Below are 23,824 nucleotides of genomic sequence, written 5' to 3'. Positions count from 1 at the left end.
CGTGGAGAAATTTGCAAATCGCGGCAAAATTCGCGAGTGCGTTTTTCGCGATTACAGAGGAACTACAAGGACTAGCACTATCGTTTTGGGGTCCTAGGACAGCCTAGGATCTCAGCTTCCAGATGAAAGTTACTGCAAGTCTCTAGGACGCACGGTCACGGAGATATGAGCGATATGGTAAAGGTCGTTTTTCAGATTTGAAATTTTAAAGTTCAAAAAGACAAGTGACAGCTAGCAACTAGAAAATGACAGGTGACAGTTAGGAGGCAGTTCTACTTAGATTAAAATAGATTGAATTATATTATTTTAACTAAGAGATTGGTTCTACACAGTTCTGCTAGGTAATCACAATATATTTTTGAAATAAATGGGCCTCGCCACGGATCTGGTCAGGTTTTAGACTGGACTCTGGTCTGGTCTCGGCACTTCACAGTGATCTGGGTCAGCTCTGTTCTGCTGGTCTGGTCTGGGTCAGCTCTGCTCTGCCTCCGGTTTTGGATACTGCTCTGCTTTCTCTGGACCCAGCGCTGATCTGCACGCTGTTAGGTTTGCTGGATGCTGAGGCCCACTGAAAAGAGTTCTCAGTGTGTGGGTTTAGGCCTTTGCTTTGAGTTCTGAATCAAGCTCTTTGGAGTTTTAAAGTCTAAGTGTTGAATCTAGTATCTTCTGGATGTTGTGTGGTCCGGCAGAGCGCGTTGCAGCAACTGGAATTGAAAGTGTCTATCTGTCCTGACTGTCTGCTTTTATGTGTTTTGAAAATGGGTGTGTGTGCAGCATCACTAGGCTCTACCCCTCTCCACTCGTCATTGGCCACTTCATCCTCTTCCCCTTGATTGGGGGAATGAAATGAAGTGTCATCATGATGAGGTCTGTTTATGATACAGAGAACCCACCCCTGTCAAATTACACACAATCTATATTTTGACCCAAAAGACATATTTCATAGCTACACAGTGGTTTGAAATTACATGCACCCATCATGCATCACAGGAGGTATACCCTGTCCAAATCTGCTCTTCCTGGGAGCTTGCATTCAGAAATGGCGACATTTGCACTTTTTAACTGGTTTCGCAATATCGGACATTAACCCAAATTTACACACATGTGCGCAAGGAGTATGGACATTAATTGATGAAGTGTCAGATTTTTAACATGCATACATTTTAAGTAATACCCTCTTAACTGCTAGTTTGCCCCCAGATCATGCCAACGGTTCTAAAAACCTCTTAAAATGTGGGCAGAAAAATCACAAGAATTATGGTATCATTTAAATAATTTTCACAAGTCCGCTCTATGAGTTATTCATCTTTTTCTAAAACCATATTCTGGCTACAGGGGTGTGGTTCCCCCCAGCACAAGGTTGAATTTCTGGTTTTTCCAGTTCTGCCAAGCCAGCTTGCTCTCACAGGCAGTGCTCCTCCCCTTTACTTCCAGGAGGAAGCCACTTTTTACGGCCCCCATAATAAAACATTTGCCTGAGTCAGGACAGGGCTTTGTTCAATTTCCTGCAGAGCCCAGGTAATTCAATCAGAGAAGTGTCATATCCCTTTTGGTGGGAGCAGCAAAAGGGCAGCTAGGCCTGGGAACACAGCTGTTGTGCAAATCTCAACTCCTGTCGGGGGTAGCTGGTGGGCAGAATTCAGTTCCTTAAGCCAAACCCCAGCTAATGTCACTTTTAGTTACCCAGTTTAAGTCAAGACAATGTTTACATATGCAGCTAGAATGCTGATTCTAAGTTTAAAACTATGACATTTAAACAATTGCAACCTATGTGACACTCAAAAGTAGGTCACTCATTTCTTTTAAACATTGAGGTTTTTAGTGTCTTTCAGTCCAAATTTACTTAAACTGCTGAAATCCACAGCTCAGCCAGTCTTGTTATAAACCTTCAAGTCACTTCAGAATATAACTTTAGATTGTATCCACCTCTCAGTAAGTCTTTCTTTGGCTTGCCTTGGGTTCATTTATTCAGTTTTAAACAAAATCTGGTGGTTTTAAAACGCCGGCTTTCTGATAGTGGTGAGTACTGGTACTGCACCCCTTTTTGGGATTTAAGAAAATGAATTCCCCACAATTCTAGGTTGCTTTTGGCAATCAGCATTGCCATTCCCAATGGTTTCAGACTCCTGTGTGGGTAGTCCAATGGTGGTTTTAGGCAGTGCCCTTCTGTGCCCATAACATCGGCAAAAATGAGTGGCAGCCTATTCTTCATGCATTTCCCTGTGCATTTTCTGGGAAGCTCTGGCCATCATGATGTTTTCCATGTCAGTACTGCACAGTTGTGAGGTAGGGCTTGGATGCATGGATAAAAACATCCCACAATATATAGAGCTTAAGCTAGAACATCTATATATCCCTTTGTCATGGACTTAATTTCAGAGCACCACACGAGTGTATAAAGTGGTGGGTGTCCCGCCACTGAACACTACACATAGGTGGTAAGTGTAAAGTTCCCGGTCAGTGTATGTGGTTAGTAGGAATCGCTGCCACTTGAAGGTGTGGGGAATGTGCCATTGTTACTAGTGTGCCCTGCATGTGTACATAGCATCTGTGTCACCACACATACAAGGAGTGAGGGCCCTGCTAGCCTACATAGCACATATGCTTCCACTAAACATACTCGAAGTGAGAGCGCTGCATGTCTACATGATGTCTATAGATCTCCACATGTTCAAGGAGAGTGACCCAGCCAATTTTCGATCGCATACATGTATCGCCACATGTACTAGGACCATGAGTTCCAGGCACAATGGCTCTGCAAGCATGCATAGTATGTATGTATCATCACACATGGTAGAATAGAGGGCCCTGCACGTGTTAATAACATCTTACTCCTACGTCCCGTCCCCTTTCCTCCATACTTGTGGGACATCTCTCCATCCTGTGGGACGGGACCAGAGCACTTTGTAAAAAGCATCCACATTTTTTTCAAAAATGTGTCCCTCCTCTCTTTCCTGCGTGGGTCCCGTCACATGGCCGTAACCCCGCCCACCTTGGCTCTGCCCCACGCATCGCCCATCAGTCCTTTTCTCCGCTCGATCGGGGCCGGACACACTTGCATCCTTGGAAGATTTTCTTCCCTTTTTTCCTCTCTGTCTCTCGCTAGCGTTTGTTTACTAGTCTGTCTATGTCTTTCAGATTAGACTTTCCAGATTGTTCATCGTATCACCGTCGCTTCGCGAGGGCGGATCCCCATCCTCTTTGTTTAGAGTGTTTAGGTCCGGAACACCGTTGGGACTCCTGTTTTTACTGTGGCTCCCTTTCGGTCCGGGCACTTCAACATCGGTTGGAGCGGTGGGAGGAGGTGTTCCGAACTCCTCCTTTGCATTTTCAGGCGTTCATCGACGAGAAGAAAAAACGCCCAGTAAGTTCTTTACTTTTCAGAGCACCCCGACTGGGGGATACCTTCCCGGGTTCCTCTCAGTCCGGGAGGGGCGTTGATCGCTCTGTTACCGGGGTTCGCCCTGAGGTGCCCGTTGGGCCTAATAATTCTACCAGAGTTTTCTCTGAGGGTCTCCGTAAGGGGCCTGTGAACACCGGAGTACGCTCGGAGGCCCCTCCTGTGGGGGCTGTTTGTAGACCCAGTTCTACTGAGTCGTGGGGTACCGGAGTTCGCTCTGAGGCCTCTCTGTCGGCTTCCCTCAAAAACAAAACCGGGGTGCGTCCCGAGGCCTTGGCTGGGCTTGTAGTTACCGAACGGATGTTCGAGGCCCGCACAGAAAAGGCTAAAGCTACCAACAGTTCTGAGAGGCCGGTCAAGGCTTTGTCGGTGAAAGCGCACCATTCCCGCTCTTGTGGTGACACCAGATCTGTTGAGGGGGCAAAGAAGCGAAGTTCTTCTTTTACCGGCAGTGCCGTGGTCCTACAACTACGCCATCGGCTTCTGGTGTAGGGCTCGGTCTCTTGGGTGAACCTAAGGTCCCTTGTGCGCATCCTTACCGGCCGGTTTATGATTGGAACGCCCGGATGCCTCTTGCGCACAATGTTTGGTTGCCCGCGGGAGCAGCTTCTTTGATTTATGTGATACGTCGGTGGAGAGGCTGGTGTGGCAGCCATCCCCGTTACGTCCCTGGATTTGTCCACCTCATGAGAGGCCTCCTCAGATCCCGAAAAAATCTCCTGAGGATGCCTTTTTCTGTAAATTTCAAGCGCTTATGCGCACCGACTCCATGAGGGAATATTTCAAAGGGCTTTTCAAGGAGATATGTCCACCGGCGTCTCCGGCTCACCTGTTCCTCCGGTGGTTCCGCCGGCGCCTCCCTTGCCCGTGGTGCCTCCCCCTGCTCTCCCGCCTTTGCCTCCATTGTCCCCAGTGGACAAGGCAATGCCTGACACGGCTCAGCAGGATCCTGACCTGTCAGATGACCCTCAAGGCGATCAGGACAACGAGGACCTTCCCCGTTCTATCAGCGCCTTTCATGAACGGGTACTGGACATGAGTTTCTTAGATGTTCCGGTGCCCGAGGCACCCGCTCCGCAGGAGGGCGTGCTTTCTGGGGCATTCACCCTGTCTCCTTTGGAGCGTACCGGCCTGTTCCTGCAGAAGGACGTTCTGGCCGAGGTCCGAAGCGTCTGGGAAAAGCCACACTCGGGACTTTTTGCCAATAAAAAGATTGACGCGAGGTACAGGCTGCATTCTTCGGAAGAGGTGGCTCTGTCGTCTTGTCCGCCTCCCTCCTCCACAGTGGTGGCTGCGGCCACTTTGCAGTCCAGGCCTGCAGCATCCTCTTCCACAACGGCTACTCAGGTTCTGGGAAAGGAGGACAAGCTCCTCGACTCCCTCGGGAGGAAAATCTTCGCCAACTCGGCCTTGCAGCTCAGGCAGGCCAACGCAGAATTGATATTGGCGGGAGCTAACATGCAGATGTGGAAAGGTCTGTCGCAGTTTGAGGAGCACATCCCGGTCGAGAAGCTGGAAGATTTCAAAGGAGGCCTTTTCCGATGCCAGGGTCTTGGCCCAGGATCTCCTGGAGGCTGCGGCTCATCCCGTAGACACCTCGGCTCGGGGCCTGATGCTTGAGGTTGATACCTCACAGCAGGCGTGGCTGCATGCCACTAAATTTTCTAAGGAAGTGCAAGACAAGGTGTTGGACCTCCCATTCGATGCTAAGGAGCTTTTTCATTCTTCTACTGATGTAGAGCTCACCAAAACCAAGGATAGCACTCAGAAGGCTAAATCATTGTCTGTTCTGGTTAAAGCTCCTTTCAAATCCCAGAGACCGTTGTCGCAAAGTCGACCTTCCTCTGGTTTTAGGGGCTTCCTCGACTGCAAATCTCGCAGAGTGGATACTCCTGCGGGGAATAACCGCCGTAGACAACAGCGTATGCGGTTTTTCTCCCGCTCCTCAGCCTCCTCATCAGGTTCAGGTGGCACCGCCACCGATAAGCCTGCCAAATGAGGGTTTTCCGCGCTCACACGAGACCCCGGTGGGTGGACGCATTGCGTCTCATTGGGAGGCGTGGCAGACCATCACAGAAGACAGATGGGTCTTGTCAGTCGCTCGAGCGGGCTTCCGCTACCTTTACCCCCTACCCCACCCCTCAACCCTCTTTTTCAGCTGTCGGGCTCACCCTCCCTCAAGGCCGAGGTTCAGAAACTTCTGGACCTCAGAGCTGTGGAACCCGTTCTCCTTGGGGAGCGAGGGGAGGGCTTCTACTCCCGGCTGTTTACGGTGCCCAAACCAAACCAGGCTGGCCTGCGCACCATCCTAGACCTTTCCCAGTTCAATCTTTTCCTACCCCAAGAGAAATTCAAGTTGATCACGCCTGGCCAGATTCGCTCCTCTTTGCAAATGGGCGATTGGCTCAGCGTGGTGGATCTTCAGGATGCGTACATGCATATCCTGATTTGGAATCCACACAGGAGATACCTCCGCTTCTCTTTGGGAGAGGAGCACTTCCAGTTTTGGGTGCTTCCTTTTGGCCTCAGCTCGGCGCCGCGTGTCTTCACGAAGATGATGTCGGTGATTGCGGCCTATCTTCGTCTCCAGGGTATCCATATGTATCCTTATTTGGACGACTGGCTCTTACGCAGCCCTTGTCCGTTGGCAGCAGCGGGCAAACTCCAGTCTCTCTTTCAGCTCCTGTTCCATCTTGGGCTGTCGGTGAACTGGCAGAAATCCTCCATGACGGTCTCACAGGACCTGATCTTCCTGGGTTTTCATTGGAACACGATCGACTGCAGAGTGTATCTGACCGGGGACAGAATGGCGGATCTGTTCGCCAAGTGTCCGATGTTTGCGCAGTCAGAGAGCATGTCGGCCTAGTGGTTCCATAGGCTTCTGGGCCTCATGGCCTCGTGGGTACTGGCTCTTCCTCTTGCTCGTCTCAAAATGAGACGGACCCAGATGGCTCTTCGGAATTCATGGCGTCAGGCAGTGTATCCGGATGCCATGCGGATAATGATTCCGGATTCCATGAGAGTGGACCTGGATTGGTGGTCATCTCTCAGCAATCTGTCTGGGGGCGTGGGGTTTCAGGATCCGGTCCCCACGGTGACGATCACAACGGACTCCTCCCTCCTTGGGTGGGGTGCGACGTTAGATCTTCTTCAGGTATCGGACCTCTGGTCGCCTCAGGCCAAGCTCCAGCACATAAATCATTTGGAGCCTCTGGCGATCTTCCTAGCGCTCAGGGCGTTCAGACCGCTCATTGCCAACAAGGTGGTCCGCATAAGAACGGACAATGTGTTATCAATGTATTACATAAACAAGCAAGGGGGAACGAAGTCTCCCCCCCTCGTGGACCTGTCCATCCAGATTTGGGAGTGGGCCGTGCTTCATGGTGTCTGGCTGCTTGCAGTGCACATCCCGGGCCAGCTGAATGTCACAGCGGATGCCCTCAGCCGGCGGACAGTGGTCAGCTACGAGTGGGAGTTGAAGGCAGAGGTCCACTCATGGATTTTCTCGCGTTGGGGCACACCGGAGGTGGACCTCTTCGCCACGGCGGTGAACAAGAAACTTCCTCAGTATGCCTCCAGAGGGGGGCTGGGAGCCTCCTCTCTGGGGAATGCTCATGAGATTCCATGGCACAACATGAGAGCTTACGCCTTCCCGCCTCTGCCTCTAGTTCACCGTGCAATTTGGAAGTTGAAGAACTCTGTGAACTGTTCCCTTATACTGATAGCCCCGTGGTGGCCGGCCAGGTTTTGGTTCTCAGAGCGTCAACACCTGTCGGTGTCCCCGCCGATCAGGTTACCAGTAGCTCCCGATCTTCTTCACCATGGGGAACAACAGATGTGGCACCCCTTCCCACAATCGCTCAGCTTGGCGGCATGGTGCCTGAGTTCAAGTCTTTAGAGCATCTGAGTTTGTCTGCGGATAACATGTGCATTATCCAGGCAGCCAGGAAACCCTCAACCAGATCTCAATACAGGAGTAAATGGCTCAGGTTCTGTCATTGGTGTTTGGAGAAGAAGTTGGATCCGAGGGTGGCCACGATTGACACGGTGCTGTCCTTCGTGTCCTCCCTAGCAGAGTCAGGGGTTCATGTTCTGTCATGCAGGACTTATCTCTCCGCGGTTTCCGCTTACCTTTCTACAGACCTTTGTTCTTATTCTCTAACTAACCCAGTGGTGAAGAGGCATTTTGCTGGCTTGACACGCCTCTACCCTCCAGTTCGTAATCCGCACCCGCCATGGGACCTAAATGTAGTCCTGATGGCGCTGTGCCATAAACCCTTTGAACCAATGGCTACGGTAGACCTCAAATACTTGTCTTGGAAAGTGTCCTTTCTGGTCGCCGTTACATCAGCAAGGAGAGTGAGTGAGCTCCAGGCATTGTCGGTGGAGCATCCTTTCTTGGTCTTCCACAAGGACACGGTAGTTCTTCGGACAAACCCGCTTTCCTACTGAAGGTAGTGACCGAATTCCATCTGAATCAGTCGATCTCCCTTCCGGTCTTTTTTCCGAACCCGGACTCGGAGGCTGAAAGAGTTCTACACTATCTTGATGTCCGAAGAGCTCTTAAATTCTACCTGGATAGGACTTTCGAGTTTAGGAGGAGTTCTCAACTTTTTGTGACCTTCTGTAACCCTCAGGGCAAGCTGGCGTCTAAGGCAACTATTTCCTTGTAGATTGCCGCCTGCATCACGGAGTCTTTCACCGTCCAAGGGCTGAAACCTCCTAAAGGTATCCATGCACACCTGGTGCGGGGCAACGCAGCCGCAGTTGCTTTCAGAAATATGTTCCCTGGGAATCCATCGCTAGGGCAGCTACTTGGGCCTCCCCATCTGCTTTCTGTACACATTACTGTCTCGACATGAGCTCTAGAGCTGACGCTCAGTTTGGTCAGGCTGTGCTGCAGAACCTGTTTCAGTAAAGGGTATTTGCATCCACCCGTAGTTCCTGTAAGGAGTGCTTGGGAATCTCCCACAAGTATGGAGGAAAGGAAACGGGACGTAGGAGTATTACCAGGTTACTCACCGTAGTGACCACCTTATTCCTAGTCCATAGTCCCCTTTCCTCCATACGCCTGCCCGCCGTCCCCTCTAATAAGGTTCCTCTGTTATTGCTAATGGGTCTTTGACCCGGCGATAGAAAAGGACTGATGGGCGATGCGGGGGGTGGAGCCAAGGTAGGGGGGGTTATGGCCGCGTCTTTACATTTTGTACTTTACAAAATACTTATTATGCCTGCCCCATTCCCACTAGGCTTTCCTCTTCTCTCCCCCCCCCTACCCATCATACCCGTAATGCATCCAACCTCTTGTACCCTATTGTTTCCCCTGGCCCCTCTCCCTCCATTAACATTGGTCTCCTCAATACTTGTTCTGTTTGTAACAAATCCCATTCTATTTTTGATCTCTTGGTCCGCTTTAATCTGGACTTTCTATGATTCACAGAGACCTGGATTACTCCTGACAATACCTCTACTCCTGCCTCTCTTCATACTCTGTCTTCTCATTTCTCCACTCTCTCCTCCCCCATCATTCTGGTCGCAGGGGTGGGGGGCTACTGGGATTCTCTGCCACTCTTCTTGGACTCCTGCTCAACATCTGCTTGGTCTCCCCTCTCATCATTTTCTAAACATTTTCCTGTTTCTTTCCTTATTATCTATAGGCCTCTTCTCCCCTTCTACTGACTTAATTGATCATTTGGATTCTCCAGATTATTTCTTCCTTCCTCTTCCCCCTTATTTCTTCTTGGTGATTTGAATCCCCCTCTTCTTACTTCCTCTACTCATTCTCCCTTCCTATCTTTTATTGTGTCCTACCATTTAAATGTCCTCCCCTCCCCTTCCCTTTTCATCACTGAGGCTGTTGTCTTAATCTTTTCTTTTCTTCAGTTCCTTCCCCTGGGATTAGCGCCACCAATCCTGTTCATTCATATTGACCACCTCTTAATTGCCTTTTCCTTTTCCCTTCCTTCATATTCCTCTCCCTCACCGCCATCCCTGTCCTTTTATTTTTGCAATATTTCATTCTTTTGATTCCTCTATCTTTCTTTTTCTCCCCTTCCTGATGATGCTGTTAACTTCTTTCAATAGTCTCTTGTATCTATCCTTGACTGCATTAACCTGTTACGCCTTTTTACTTCTTATCGGAGACCCCCCAATCCTGTCTCACCCAAACCCTCACCACTCAAATTTCCAGAAGGCTGAACAGCAGTGGAAAAAGTCCCAGTCCTCCTCCGACCTCTCTGTTCTATCCTCGCTGCATTCCTTCTATTATATAGCACTGCTTCAGCTCAAAATCTTTACTTCTCTTATCTCACACTATTCTTCTCCTGACACCCATGTTTCCTCGTTCAGCACGTGCACATGATCCTTTCCCCTCAAATTCCTCACTCCTTTTTTCTCTCCCCTCTTTATTCCTACGATTTTGCAAATTACTTTATCTGTAAAGTTGTCTCTCTCCACCCCTCGTTCTCACCTGTTAATGTCCATCCACCCTTTCCCCCCTACTCCTTTCCTCTTTTCCCCCTCTTTCTGATGTTGACATCTCTGTCCTTCTTGCTTGTGCCCACCCTACTGCTTGTCCATTGGATCCTTTCCCTTCTGCTCTTATGCTCTTATTCCTCTAGTTTATCCTCACCTTGTCCCCTACCGTACCTCCTTGATTAACTCTTTTCTCTCTGTCTTTCCCCCTGCAGTCAAACATGCCCCAATTCTTCCGCTCCTGAAAAAGCACTCTGTCCCCACTTGTTTCTGCCTCGTCTCTCTATGTCCCTTCCTTTCCAAGCTCCTGGAGTGTGCTGTCTACTCCCAAGTCTCTTCTTATCTCAATATTCATTCACTTCTTCCCCCACTCCAATCTGGTTTACGTCCTTCTCACTTCACAGAGACTGCCCTTCTGCATGTTTCTCATTCTCTCCCTTCTGTCCATCACTGTAAGCTTTCCTCTATTCATATCCTCCTCAATCTCTTTTGACCACATGCTTCTTCTTTCCACTCTGAATTCACAGGGCTTCTCTTGTTCTGTCCTTAAGTGGCGCCACTCATATCTATCTAATCATTCCTACTCTGTCTCCTGGGATGTTAAGACCTCTGGCCCCCTCTCCCTCCTATATGTAGTCCCACAAGGGCAGTGGACGAAGTGTACAAAAAGAAGTAGTGGAACTATGTTCCCTGCTGGCCTGCCCCGCTCCCCACAAACCCCATCACCGGCGTGCCCCCTCCCACACACAATACAACCCCCCAAACACATGAACCTGCTGCTTGAGGAAACGTGCAGTCCGTTGCAGTGAAAGTGCAAGTTTCAACTTCTTCCTACACATTTATTTTAAAACGAAACCATTCTGGAACGGTTTCTTTTTAAAATAAAAGTATAGGAACGATAATACTTAATTAAAATAGTAGAGGAGCGCCGCTCCCAACCGCTCCCGATCACTTCGACCACTGCACAAGGGCCCGTTCTGGGGACTCTTTGCTCACTCTACACTCTCTCTCTGCACGTATTGCTTCTTATACTCTACTGTCTCTAGCTGTCATTCTGCTATCCAATCTTGAATGTCTTCTCACTTTCTTCATCTTAATCCCTCTAAACGGAGGTCCTCTTCTTTCCTGCTACATCCTTCCTCCTCCTCCCTTCCTTTCCTCCCCCCCTCCCTTCTTCCTTTTTCTTCATCAGCTCGTAACCTGGGTGTTACCTTCGACCACTCTTTCATCCTCCCTCCATATTACTAACACTGACCGCTGCTGCGGTCTATTAAAGATTTGTTGTGCACGACTGTACCTTTGTTTTTACGCTACTAAACTTCTCATCACTTTTCTGATCTTTTCATGGATTCATTGTTGTTCTGCCCTCTTATTTGGTCTTCCTGCCTCTCACTGGTACCCCATTCTGCTCTGTCTTGAATTCATCAATCTGTCTTCTCTTTTCTCTCCCTCCTGGTTCTTCTATCTTCCCTTCTCTGCTCTCCATGTCTCTTCATCCCTTTGTATCTCATATTTTCTTCCATTCCTCTCCATTGGTTTCAAATGTATCCATGGTCTCGCCCCTCTCCGTCATTCCTCACTGATTGCTCCACTGGGAGTGTAGAGCGCTTTGTGTTCTCAAAGATCAGTTTCTTCTTTCTGTTCCTAAACCCCTGGCACTCTCTCCCTTTCTCATCTGTTTCTCTTCCTACTTATGCATTTTTCCAAATCAACCTCGAATTCCATCTCCTAACTACTCCCTCCAACAAATGATGACTTTCCTTTCCCACTGTCTGTTAATTACTTGGAATGTACTGCCTCTTTTTGATTGTACCGTTGTTATTTTTGACCTGTTTAGCGCTTTGGTGAAAGCTCTACAAAAATTAAATAAAATACAAATTCAAACCTAACATTGCTAAATTGGAATGTGGCATTGTCTGCCTCTCTGTGATGTAGCCATTAGAAAGGTGGCTCAATCATGTCATCACAAGATGCCGTGATGTGGTTGTCATCGATCAGGTAACATTGGTTACATGCATCCACCTTTTAGTAGAACTGCAGTGCAACATCCCTAGGGCAACATATTATTCAAAACAGGGAAAGTTTAAAAATAGTACTTAAAAAAACTCTTACAGCTGCAGGCATGTCTAGCATTAGGATGGCAAATGGTGCCAAAACCAGTCCAACATTCCAAGAAAATGCAGACTGCCATTCTTTTCTAAACTCACTTTAATCAGTCAACATCTTAAGAAATTCAATTGCTTCGAATTTTAAAAAAAAGTTGAATCAGAGGCACTTAAATCCATGCAATTCATGAACTTCATTTGCCAAAAACAGACTGTGTGTCTTGGGTAGTGATCAGACGTAATCCATAGTTCAAGAAATCTTGGAATTGATGTTTTAAGTCATTACTCGTCGTCAGTTTATCTATCATTTTGGAAGATATGTTTGTCTTATTCGTATGGGTGGTTCACGGTCAGTGCGACTTATTGGACAGCTTTCTCACTCTTTGCTTGCAATTGTTGTCCTCACAGCTGAAAAATGGCAGATAGGATCTGGCTCAGTCCTCTCTTAAATCTACAATTGTTTTGGTTGGAAATGTTGCTATTTTCTGTTCTTTGATGTTTATTAAGTATAGGATTTCAATTATCAGATACATCTTAGCATCTCTGTCTCTCGGAATTCTATCAATTGCTGGGAGTAGAATGTCTAACGTCTCCTTATTTCCTCTTTTACAGCTTCATGTGGTCCTTTGAGAAGATCCACCGCAGCATCGCTCACATCTTTCAAGGGGAACTAGTTGCCAGCTTTGATGAAGAGTTTAGGATTCTTTTTGCCCAGTCTGAACCCCTTGTCCCTTTGGACGGTGCACTGATGAAGATGGACAACCCCTATGCGATGGCGCCCTATGGTGGAGCCCGGCCTTTGTACCAGAGGAAGCTTCACATGATGTTTCCTAGAGACGACAGTTCAATGAACTCCCTCCCCACTTATGCAGAGAGGGTTGACCTAGACAGGCATTACCTTTCAGCTTTCCGCCGTGATGACATGCTGCGTCACACAACGGAAAGCAATGCAATGCGGATGGATCCAAAAAAGATGGCAATGCAGATGGAGATGGAACAAAGCCGGGCTTTTCTGCGGAGTCGCCAGATGGAGGTGGAAGCCTTGAAGAGGCACAGCTTTGCAGAGGGCACCTATGAAAACTACTCTGCTTCCAAGCAGTACAGCAGGCAGTTGTTTGTGAATAACAATGATGAGTACAGATTCCAGTCTAGTCATTTCCAAAAGGAACAACAGTTTTACCAAGCTGAACGTCCCACTCGGCCACAGGGGCTATTTGAGAAAATCAGAGCTGGTCGTCAAGGCTTCCCAGAGCTAGATGAATATGGAAATGATCCCAGATACCCTCCAGAGCCTCTGCCTGTCGAACCCAATTACTTGCAGGAAGGTTTTCCAGTGCGGCTCGACTATGTGCATTCCAGCTCCTCCCGGGAAGCACGCCTTGGATCGGACAAGGTGGATATTGGAGCGGATGGTAGGCTCGGTCACAGAATGCAGAGAAGGCAAAATGTTGGCCAGAAGTACATATGCCAGACATCTCCAACCCAGAAACAGAGCCTGGAACAAAGACAATTCTTCCAAGATCAAGATCTGGATAAGAAACCTCAGGAAAACAAGCAGGGTCTACGAAACTGGAGAATTTCATCTTACATGAGTGCATATCAGCCTGATCAGGGAGACGAGGGACTCCCGATGCCAATGGAATCGGAATATGATGATGATGCTTTGGTTCCCCCAGATAGAGCGGTGCCCAATAGTGAAACACTGGCAAAGTATGCTGTAGATGACATTCCTACGTACAAAACATTTGGAGCGGTAGTGCCTGCCGAAAGAACAATGAACCCCAGTGACACTCTAGCAAGGTACTCCATTGATCCGATTCCGCCTTACAGACCTACTGGCATGTTCAACACCTCTGCCTTGGAGGCAGAAAAAGCCAGGGAGGTGGCAGTGGTGGAAAAAGAAGGCGAAGACACCTCCATAGTTAAACATGATTCGTTTAGGTCCAGAATCAACCCGCTGATCCAGAGAAGCTCACGACTGAGATCGTCACTGATCTTCAGCTCTTCCAAGGTCGAGCAGCATAATTCGGTGGTAGGCAAAGTGCAGCGCTTCCAGAAAGATGAATCTACAAGTGAAGTCACCAATGAAACAGAAACTGGGAAAATGTCAGCCAAAGTGGCCCAAATTTTGGAGAAATACAAGTCCATAAGTAAAGACCCAGAGAACATGTCGGTGAGCCAGGGTACAGCTGTGTCCAGGGTTCAAGAGGTAGAAACCCAGGGCATCCATAGGAAAAGTATAGAAGCCATGCAATATAAGAGCATGGAGTCCAAGGTGCTGGACTCGAAGGAATCTTTCAGCCGCACACTTCTGGATGCACAGTATAGCATGTCTTCAGTAAATTCGACCTTCAAAGACCTCCTAAACAATGACACACATGTCATAAACATGAGCAGCAAAGTTGAAAAGATGGCCTCTCAGATATGCACGACGGAGAGCAGTAAGCCTGCTGTTACGGAAATGAGAGATCATCTCACCTCGTTAGCAGAAATCGAGGAGGCATCGAAACAGTCATTTCTTGAAGTTAAGGCACCACCAAGCAAACTAAACTCTGCTTTAATTTTTGGCAATGCCATGGAAAGTCTATCAAGGAATCCAGAACCATTAACTTTTGGAAATAAGCAGGAGGAAGATAAACAGGAGCCGACTGCAATGGAGTTTTTGAGGAGAGGATCTTTAAAATTTAAACAGTTTTTGAATCCAAAAGTCGAAAATAAGGCAGAGGAGGAATCGTCTTCCGACAGTGCTAAATTAGAGAAGCAAAACCTGTCCTATAAGCGACTCTCAAAAGGGGACATTCAGGAATCAATAGCAGTGACAGACAATAGTGAGAAAGTCCAAAAAGCTGGAGTAGGATCAGCACCACCACCATCACCACCTACACCGGCACCCACGCCAAAGAGCAGCCAATCCCCCCAAAGCCGGTTTCCCTCTTCATCATCCAATGTAATTTACAGTAGCAACTTGCGTGATGATACCAAGGTTATTCTTGAGCAAATCTCTGCCAACAGCCAGAAGAATCGTGCTGAGATGGCCAAGCAAGCACAGCAGGGGAACCAACCCAACAATGAGGACGATAATCCCAAACGCAGCGCCAGCACCAATTCACTGGAGAGCCAAGTGGAAGAGGCCCCTCAAAAGGAGGAGTCCCTCAGCCGAGCTGACAGCTTTGTCAGCCGGAGTCGCTTCATGAGACCACCCCAAACATCGACTGAGGAAAAGGATACCATTTTGAAGAAGATGGAAAGCATGCGTAAAGAGAAACGTGTCTACAGCAGGTTCGAGGTCTTCTGCAAAAAGGATGAGCAACCAAACAATGGAGAATCAGAGGGCGAGGCGGATAAAGACAGGCGGATTAGCAAATTTATGCCTAAAATATTGGGCACTTTTAAAAACAAAAAATGATCTAAAGAACTGTTAATTACAAATTCCTATGCCAAAACTGTCTTATAGGATGATGGGGGAAGGGAAGCGGGTTGGTTAGTTCTGGCTAAGTTTAGGTGCTTCATTTGAATAAGCCATAATTATGACAGGCTTACAGAGACTTGTCAAGTGCCTAAGAGGCCAGTCAGGTAGCGCAGGCGCATTGCTTCTCACTGGAGGCCTACTTGAAGATGAATGCTATTTATGGTGCCACATGACCATTGGTGAGGCTTGTCATTTGACCTGAACTTTACTGTGTAAATACACCTACCAGATCCCCACTAAGACACCGCCAACATGAGAGCCACTGATGCTTCACTAGTCTGTGGAAGACATTGTCCGTTTTCTTCTCTCTTTGCTGCCTACTCACACAAATAGCTTTCTTGTAAAAGTATGCTGTAAGCTAGAACATCTTTTGGATGAGAGAAGAGCTGCCCTGCCTGTTTTTAGGCTAACGTCTCTCTCGTAGTACCATGTAATCTAGCTAACCAAGATAGCGATACAAAAAACAGTACTGCAGGCTGCTATGATTGGGTCCTAATTGCATAAAACCTGCACTGCAAATCCTAAATGAATGACCTTCATGTTTCTTCTAATGGAAATGTCAGTGTACTGTGGTACATACGACTCTTGCAATCACTGGAAAAATCAAGGGCACGCTCTCCTCTTTAGTACTGAATTCCCTAAAACTAGAAAGTATTGTTGAGTATAGAATCCCTCCCTAGGACTGACCATTAAATACCTAGTAGGAAAGCAGAGCTTTGTACTGGGTTCAAAATGGATTGTTGGCACCTAGAATGTTCGTATGGGTTGTTGTCTTAAATGCACATATCATGAAACACTATAAATGTTATATTCAACAAAAAGATCGAGAAAAAGAACAGGTTTGAAACCCACCATTTTGGAGCAACCCAATGGCCGCAGCCTACCCTTCTGCCAATATCTCCTCAGCATCTCGGTTCCCAAGATAACCGGTCCCTCCAGCCCCGGAACAAGGCTTAAAATAAATGGCTCAATTCTTCAGTGTCTTAGATCGGTGGCTGTGCCACAGCAGTGTGCATAATGGGCTGAGCCTGTTCCTCAGTTTCCCCATTGTAGACCAAGTGCAATGGCTTGTTTACATGCACCTTGCCTTGCACAGCAGGGACCAGGGGATGTGGTAGCGTCTCAGGTTTCCATCAGTGAGCTCTTAGAGAAGCTCCAACCACATTGCCAAATATCAGCACGTTTCTTACGCTTTCCAAGCCACGCGGGAACTGTGGCCTGACGCGACGCCGCAAACACAGTACAATACTGTAGTCACCTGCCTGATCAGACATCACTGCTAGCTTTCCCCAAATAGGGATGGACACAGTCTTTGGGAAAAGGAAGAACAAAGGCTTTTATTTTCCTTAAATTGACAAAAATGTAACGTGATCTTGTTTGATTACCATCTTGAGGGGGGAAATTGGGCAACGGCATATAAAGGAGCAGAACACTGATTTAGAGTGTATTTCTTTTTTTAAGCGCAATTCTAAAACCCCTCTGATCTCAGAGGCTGTGTAGGGACACTGTGCTCCGTATGCGAATCCTTCTTGGGTTTGTTCCCACCTCTTAAATCCTCCCGGCAGTGCCCTTTACTCAGGAAGGCCTGGCAGAAAGTTTCTTGTAACAATAGATTCGGGCTGTGTGTGAAAGACGTCTAATAAACAGTTCTATAAAAAGCAAGAGAAAGGTGGTCCAAAGTTCCCCAGATGGCTGTCAGTATTAAATTGGTGGTAGGGATTGAAGCAGCCAGCCCTTGCCATAGGAAAGTGCTGCTTAGTGGTAAGAACAGGCAGGGTCCCAGCCGGTTTGTGAGGCGGACAGAGTGCTAGCCCCTGGATCTTGGGTAGGCAGAGATCTTCACTTAAATGGGGTCCACGCGAACTGTAACTTCCAGTAGCTGGCGAATTACAAATGTGACCACAAAGTCAAAAGGCTCACGTGCTCCTATGCGCGCATCTGTGTCTCCCCCTCAACACCAGTAGCCAGAAACGGGCAGTTTATTCTGGATTGTTTTTATTGGACTACCTCTGCATATTGGCCCATATTGCAAAAGAAAATGGCGCTCTGGCCTCAGACAAGCGGTACAAAACCAGTACCGCAATTCCTGTGACCGTGAGCTACATGCTGATGGAGCCTTGTAACTCTTGTGAAGCTTTGCAAGCCTAGCGGGAGAGGGGCACTCCTTGTTGTGTGTGGCATTGTGGGCTGGTGCAGTGCCTGCTTTACTAAAGTGCCTCTATTGTCACTAGTTGAAGTCCAGAGATGAGCTACCAAAGTGTAGTGTGGTTTATATTGGAGGTCCCAGCAGGGGGTGCTAAGAATGTACTGATGCTCAGACTAAAAAACAAGGGATAGGGGAAAATCATGGGGAATTGACCCATTGTAAGGCCTCGTACCTCTCAACTCGGACACTTTGGGCGGGTGTCACCCACCAGCGAATCAGTTCACTCACCCGCCAAGCCCCTTACCTGTCCATTCTCTTTAATGAATTCTCACCTGCCAAAAACGAATTTGGGCGTTTTCACCCGCCGCTGGGACTCGAACGGATGAGAGGTATGTAAGAGGCTGCATTATTCAATTCGGTAGGAGGCCTAAAATAGGTCACTGTATGAGAGTGGGGATAATGGATCTAAAGACACGTTAGAATTTCTGGCTAAAAGGAAGACGCATTCTATGTCCACGAGCATGGGGAGGAGGGAACTCCACGTATCCCATCATGATTAAAAAGCAATGCTTTTTGGTCGTACTATAGTTTCAGCAGAGAAATCCATACAGCAGGACGACTGCTCCAAATCTCTGGCGCCTGCCTAAACGTGGTGCTGCACTGCTGATTGCAGCACTTCCTGAAACCAGTGGGAGAAACGGCTGGTGATGTCATCACTCTGCGCCTGTGTTCTGTTTATCCCTTGTGCTGCTCTTTGAAGGATGCGTTTTTCACTGGCACCGAGATGGTCCATCCAGGCCAGTGCTTCTATACGTTCTGTGGGGTTGGGGCCATGTCCTGCTGGCCCTAACTACTTAACTGAGTGACTCTGCCACGATTCCGCTGGCACGTCGCGGCATTTTGCAAATTCTATGAAGTCCGGCCCTTCTCTGAGCTGAAAATCAAATCGTTTTTTTGCAAAAGTAAGCATGTTGTCACAAAGTACTGAGTGGACACAACTTTCTTCTCCAAAATCTCACAGCAAAGGATTTTTATTTTTCTGGTCCTAGAAGCAAGTGTGCATTTTTCTACGATGATGTATTTTATTGGGAACATTTTGTCACCTTTGATTACTGGAAAAGGCGAAAGGGACAGTATGGTGTACGAAATTGCCTGTGTATATTTGCAGACTGTATGTAAATAGGCCTGCGCTAAAGGCTAGGCGTGAAATTTTGCCTGTACATTGCAGCCCGTTTGGGATACAGCCTTACATGATATGCTCCTGGAAGTTAAACTTTCCTTGCTGGATTAGAGTTGAACATATGTGGTTTGGGGGTGGGAGGGCTTAGGAAACATGGGAAGTACACGTTGCACTTGAGTCACACGTGCCCCCTATTTTTTTTATACCGCTTACGCCAACTCACTGTGCAAATAACATTTTTATATACATGTATTATTACCCTAACGAAATTGGTGTTCATTTAACAACCTCATAAGACGAAAGGCTGAGTTGACATGCTGGGATTCGAGCCTGCTGCCTTCACAGCACACAAGGACCTCATGAGGAAGTGCTCAACCCGCTGATCTATCTTACTGGCAGTTCTTCTGTGGGGTTGCATTTACTTCCCAGTAATGTATTGTAGAATTGGATAAGGGAATGAGAGCGAGAGGCGTCCACACCCAGTAACGTTCTGCAGGCATGGGTAAGAGGATACGAGGGGCAGGATTTAGCCTCCCAGTACCACATTGAGCCCTGGATGATGGGATAAGGTAGAGAAGTAAGAGATGTGATGAACAGGCCTTCATCTCCCACTAACATGATCCAGGAGTGGATGTGGTAATAACGTAAAGAAAGCATTCACCTCCAAATAACACGCTATACAAGTGGATGATGGGATAAGAGTGAAGAAGCCTCCACTTCCTAGTAACAAGCAGTAGGAGTGGAGGAAAGCATAAGAGTGAAGAAGCCTCCACTTCCTAGTAACATGCTATAGTAGTGGATGATGGGATAAGAGTGAAGGAGCCTCCACTTCCTAGTAACAAGCAGTAGGAGTGGATGATGGGATAAGAGTGAAGGAGCCTCCACTTCCTAGTAGCACGCTATAGGAGGGGATGATGGGATAAGAGTGAAGAGGCCTCCACTTCCTAGTAACACACAGTAGGAGTGGATGATCAGTGAGTGACGTAGCCTCCACTTCCTAGTAACAAGCAGTAGGAGGGGAGGAAAGCATAAGAGTGAAGAAGCCTCCACTTCCTAGTAGCACGCTATATGAGTGGATGATGGTATAAGAGTGAAGAAGCCTCCACTTCCTAGTAACACTCTCTATAGGAGTGGATGATGGGATAAGAGTGAAGAAGCCTCCATTTCCTAGTAACATACAGTAGGAGTGGATGATGGGTGAGTGACGTAGCCTCCACTTCCTAGTAACAAGCAGTAGGAGTGGAGGAAAGCATAAGAGTGAAGAAGCCTCCACTTCCTAGTAACATGCTATAGGAGTGGATGATGGGATAAGAGTGAAGAGGCCTCTGCTTCCTAGTAACTTGCTATATGAGTGGATGATGGGATAAGAGTGAAGAAGCCTCCACTTCCTACTAGCACACTATAGGAGTGGATGATGGGATAAGAGTGAAGAAGCCTCCACTTCCTAGTAGCACGCTATAGGAGTGGATGATGGGATAAGAGTGAAGAAGCCTCCACTTCCTAGTAGCACACTATAGGAGTGGATGATGGGATAAGAGTGAAGAGGCCTCCACTTCCTAGTAAAACGCAGTAGGAGTGGAGGAAAGCATAAGAGGGGAAAAGCCTTCACCTCCTAGTAATATGCTATAGGAGTGGATTAGAAGAAGCCTTCACCTCTTAGTAACACTCTATAGGAATGGATGATGGGATAAGAGTGAAAAAGCCTTCACCTCCCAGTAACATGATCCAGGATTGAATGAGTGAATAGGAGGAGGGGCCTTCACTTCCCAATAACCTGCTACAGGAGTAATGAGCTAGAGAAATAATTCACCTCTCAGTGACACGCTATCGGAGTGGAAGGGGGTTGGGAGTAACCCCTTCACCTCCCAGTGACACTGTGTAGGCGAGCATGAGGTGATACCTGTATCCGGCCTTCCCTTCCCAGTAACATGGTTAAGGATTGAGGGAGTGGCCTTTCCTGCTCAGTAACATGCTGTGGGAGTGTATTGGGGGATAAGATGGAGAAGCCTTCACTTCACAGTAACCTGCTGTACGAGTGGAAGATTGGATAATATGGTGGGCCCGTCATCTCCCAATGGCACGCTTTAGGAATGGATGAGAGGGTAATAGAGACAGTCAAGCCCCAGTAATACGCTTCAGGATTTAAGGAGTGGAGGATGCTGTAGAAGTGTATTGGGGGATAAGATGGAGGGGCCTCCACCTCAGTGACCTGCTGTGTGAGTGGATGATGGGATCATATGGAGGGTCGTGCATCTCCCAGTAACACACTAGAAATGGATGAGGGGATAACAGACAGTCACTCCCCAGTGACATGCTGCAAGATTGCATGAGCACTTCCACTCTCCATAGCACGCTGTAGGCATTGGCTTGGCAAGGGCATGCCTTGAATTCAATAAGGCGAGTGTTAGCTAGAGTTCACCGGATAGGCTGGCAGGCAGCCTCAGATAGATGGCCAGGGATGTAAGTAGATGGATCAGTATGTCGATGTGTTGATTGGTAGCAATAGCTGTAGAAATAGAGGTAACAATTGACAGAGACTGCACAAGTAAGATACCAATGGAACTTAGTAGATATGAGTGATTATTTCAGTGGCCTCGCTATTCCAAGGATATCTTTTTCACTGAACCTGAAGAAAACAGGAAAATGTAACTTCAGAAGATTGTCCTTTGCTTCATAGTGAAATTGGGGAGAAGAGGGTCATGTGTTACTCTCCCAACAAAATACAGTACATTTGGGAATGATAAGAGGGTGGATGGATAGGTCTTATTCCCGCATTGTGATGCACTGTAGTATCTTTGGGCAGGCTAAAAGGGTGTTTGCGAAGCATAAGCGGTAGATGGACATGTCTTCGCCACACAGTAACGTGCAGTACCTTTGAGCCGGATTGGAGAGAGGTGTGCAGGACACAACCTCACAGTGACCTAGTGTGGCTTGGGGAAGGCTAAGAGGGAGATGGGGCCCTATTAACCTCACATTGACATAAGGACTGAATAGGATATGATGTGAACGGTAAAAACTAGTGGTAAATTATGAACATAGCACCTAGTTCTGAGTTGGTATGATATGTGAGATTTACCAAAGGGGTACTTAGAAAGTAGTGCATGGGGTAAACACACATATACACCGGCACCTCATCCTGCTAGACACTGCTGTGTTCAATGCACGCATTCGGAAAGCTAGTGTAATGAACCCATCTTTGGATGATCTGTTTGAGACGTCCATGCTCTGGGATCAAGCCTCTGATTGGAGGAGAAGCTGCATCACTGTGATCATAAAAGTACACCAACTTGTGGGAAAGGGGGTCTGACGCTGTGGGGGGCTGCATAGCAGTGCTCTCTGTAGACCTCTGCGGTAGATATTTTATGCAATCCCAACTCATACTTGGACAGTATTTTGAAAATAGTAGCTATTCAAAGTACACGTTGTTTGTACCATTATCATCGTACCCCTAATGCGGCCCGTCCTGTACCGTTGGAAAGGCGAAGAGGAGGGTGAAAGGCCTTAACTTTGCTGAGAGGCGAGTTGGGGTTGGGCAGGGTCTGGGCACAATATCACCAGGCAGTGGAAAACTGTAGGCTTTCATAAGGAGGTCTGTTTCTGATGGGCAAGGGACGTGCTCTGGCCAGTAGAAGTCCATGTCCCAAACCTTGGAGCATCCCCTCATCGAAGGGACCCTGCAAGGCTGCTTCTATCCAGCCCCAAATCCCCATCCTGTCTGAAAGGATGGGTCCACACGAGACCCACATCGGAGGTTACTTTTGTGTTTTAAGGGCGCTGCATCAAGGGTTACCTTAGGGGTTGCCGGAGTGAACGGCCTCATAGAATATTCTGCTCTTATAGCAGGGAGCATGTGTGGCTTCATCTGCAGAGGTTGCCGGAGCAGTGACAGTGTTGTGGGCAAGGGACCCTAACCCAGCAGCACGGAGGAAGAACCGCTGGCAGGCTCACCGTTTCCTTGATGGGCAAGCTTTCTGAGCTCATGCATGGGCAGCCGCCACTGAGGCACCCTGACAATCATGGACCAAACACCTGGAGACGGATTCTCTGGAAAACTTGGGTGGGGAGGGGTCGGGCTGGTTTTAAATCTGTATATTGTCAAACTTACACACTGTCATTGTTTCTACATGAAATAAACATTTTTAAACCGTTGTTGAATACAATAAACTATTTTAAGCAAAGCCCAGATGTTCATTGTGCTATTTTAATATATGTCCCAGCATGTTGCACTTGTGTGCAGTTTCTGATGCCTCCTGTTAGGTTTTTTATTAGAATCCATTGGGACTATTGCCATCATATAGAGCGTACATGGCATTATAATCATAAGATTATTTAAATAATAAGGGGTGCATTCTAAATTCCAACTTTTGCAAGAATAACTGTTTTTATGAAAATGAAGATGGCCGAAATTATTGCAAAAAGGGTATAAATTAATATTCAGTAACTTTCCCAGTGGATGATCAGTTTCCCTAATCCTGGTCTTTGGATCATTCTTAGGAAAGGGATTTTTTCCTACTGGGATCTCTTCTCTAAGTTCTGTTTCTTCCCCGATGCATGCTCAACAAACTCAACCATCGCTGAATATCATGCTGCTTGCATTTGTGTAGCGTTCCCTTCTATTGCTTCCCCATAGCTTCCCCGATTGATGCTCAATAAACTCAACCATCGCGGTATCTCAAGCCACTGGCATTCGTGTAGCTTTCATGTCTATTGCTTCTCCATAGCTTCCCCGATAGATGCTCAATAAACTCAACCATTGCGGTATCTCAGGCCACTGGCATTCATGTAGCTTTCATGTCTATTGCTTCCCCATAGCTTCCCCGATGGATGCTCAACAAACTCAACCATTGCGGTATCTCATGCGCTTGCATTTGTTTAGGGTTCACTTCTATTGCTTCCCCATAGCTTCCCCGATGGATGCTCAACTAACTCAACCATTGCGGTATCTCATGCGCTTGCAGTTGTGTAGCATTCCCTTCAATTGCTTCCCCATATCTGCCCTGATGGATGCTCAACAAACTCAACCGTTGCGGTATATCATGCTGCTTGCATT

The 23,824-nt window shown here is 47.5% G+C and overlaps 1 protein-coding gene across 1 annotated transcript in view; it reads left to right on the top strand.

Moving 5' to 3' along the window:
- The window catches only part of FAM83H (family with sequence similarity 83 member H), a 573,091-nt gene extending 550,139 nt beyond the window's left edge, over positions 1-22,952 (top strand). The window contains exon 5 of the mRNA XM_069621880.1: positions 12,592-22,952. Coding sequence (XP_069477981.1) covers positions 12,592-15,385 — 2,794 coding nt within the window. The 3' untranslated portion in view covers positions 15,386-22,952. The remainder of the gene's footprint in view (positions 1-12,591) is intronic.
- The last annotated feature ends 872 nt before the right edge of the window (positions 22,953-23,824 follow it).

This window comes from Ambystoma mexicanum, chromosome 5q (genome assembly GCF_040938575.1).
Source record: "Ambystoma mexicanum isolate Mex_15411 chromosome 5q, UKY_AmexF1_1, whole genome shotgun sequence".
Lineage (NCBI taxonomy): Eukaryota > Metazoa > Chordata > Amphibia > Caudata > Ambystomatidae > Ambystoma > Ambystoma mexicanum.
This window is presented reverse-complemented; position numbering and strand designations above follow the sequence as displayed.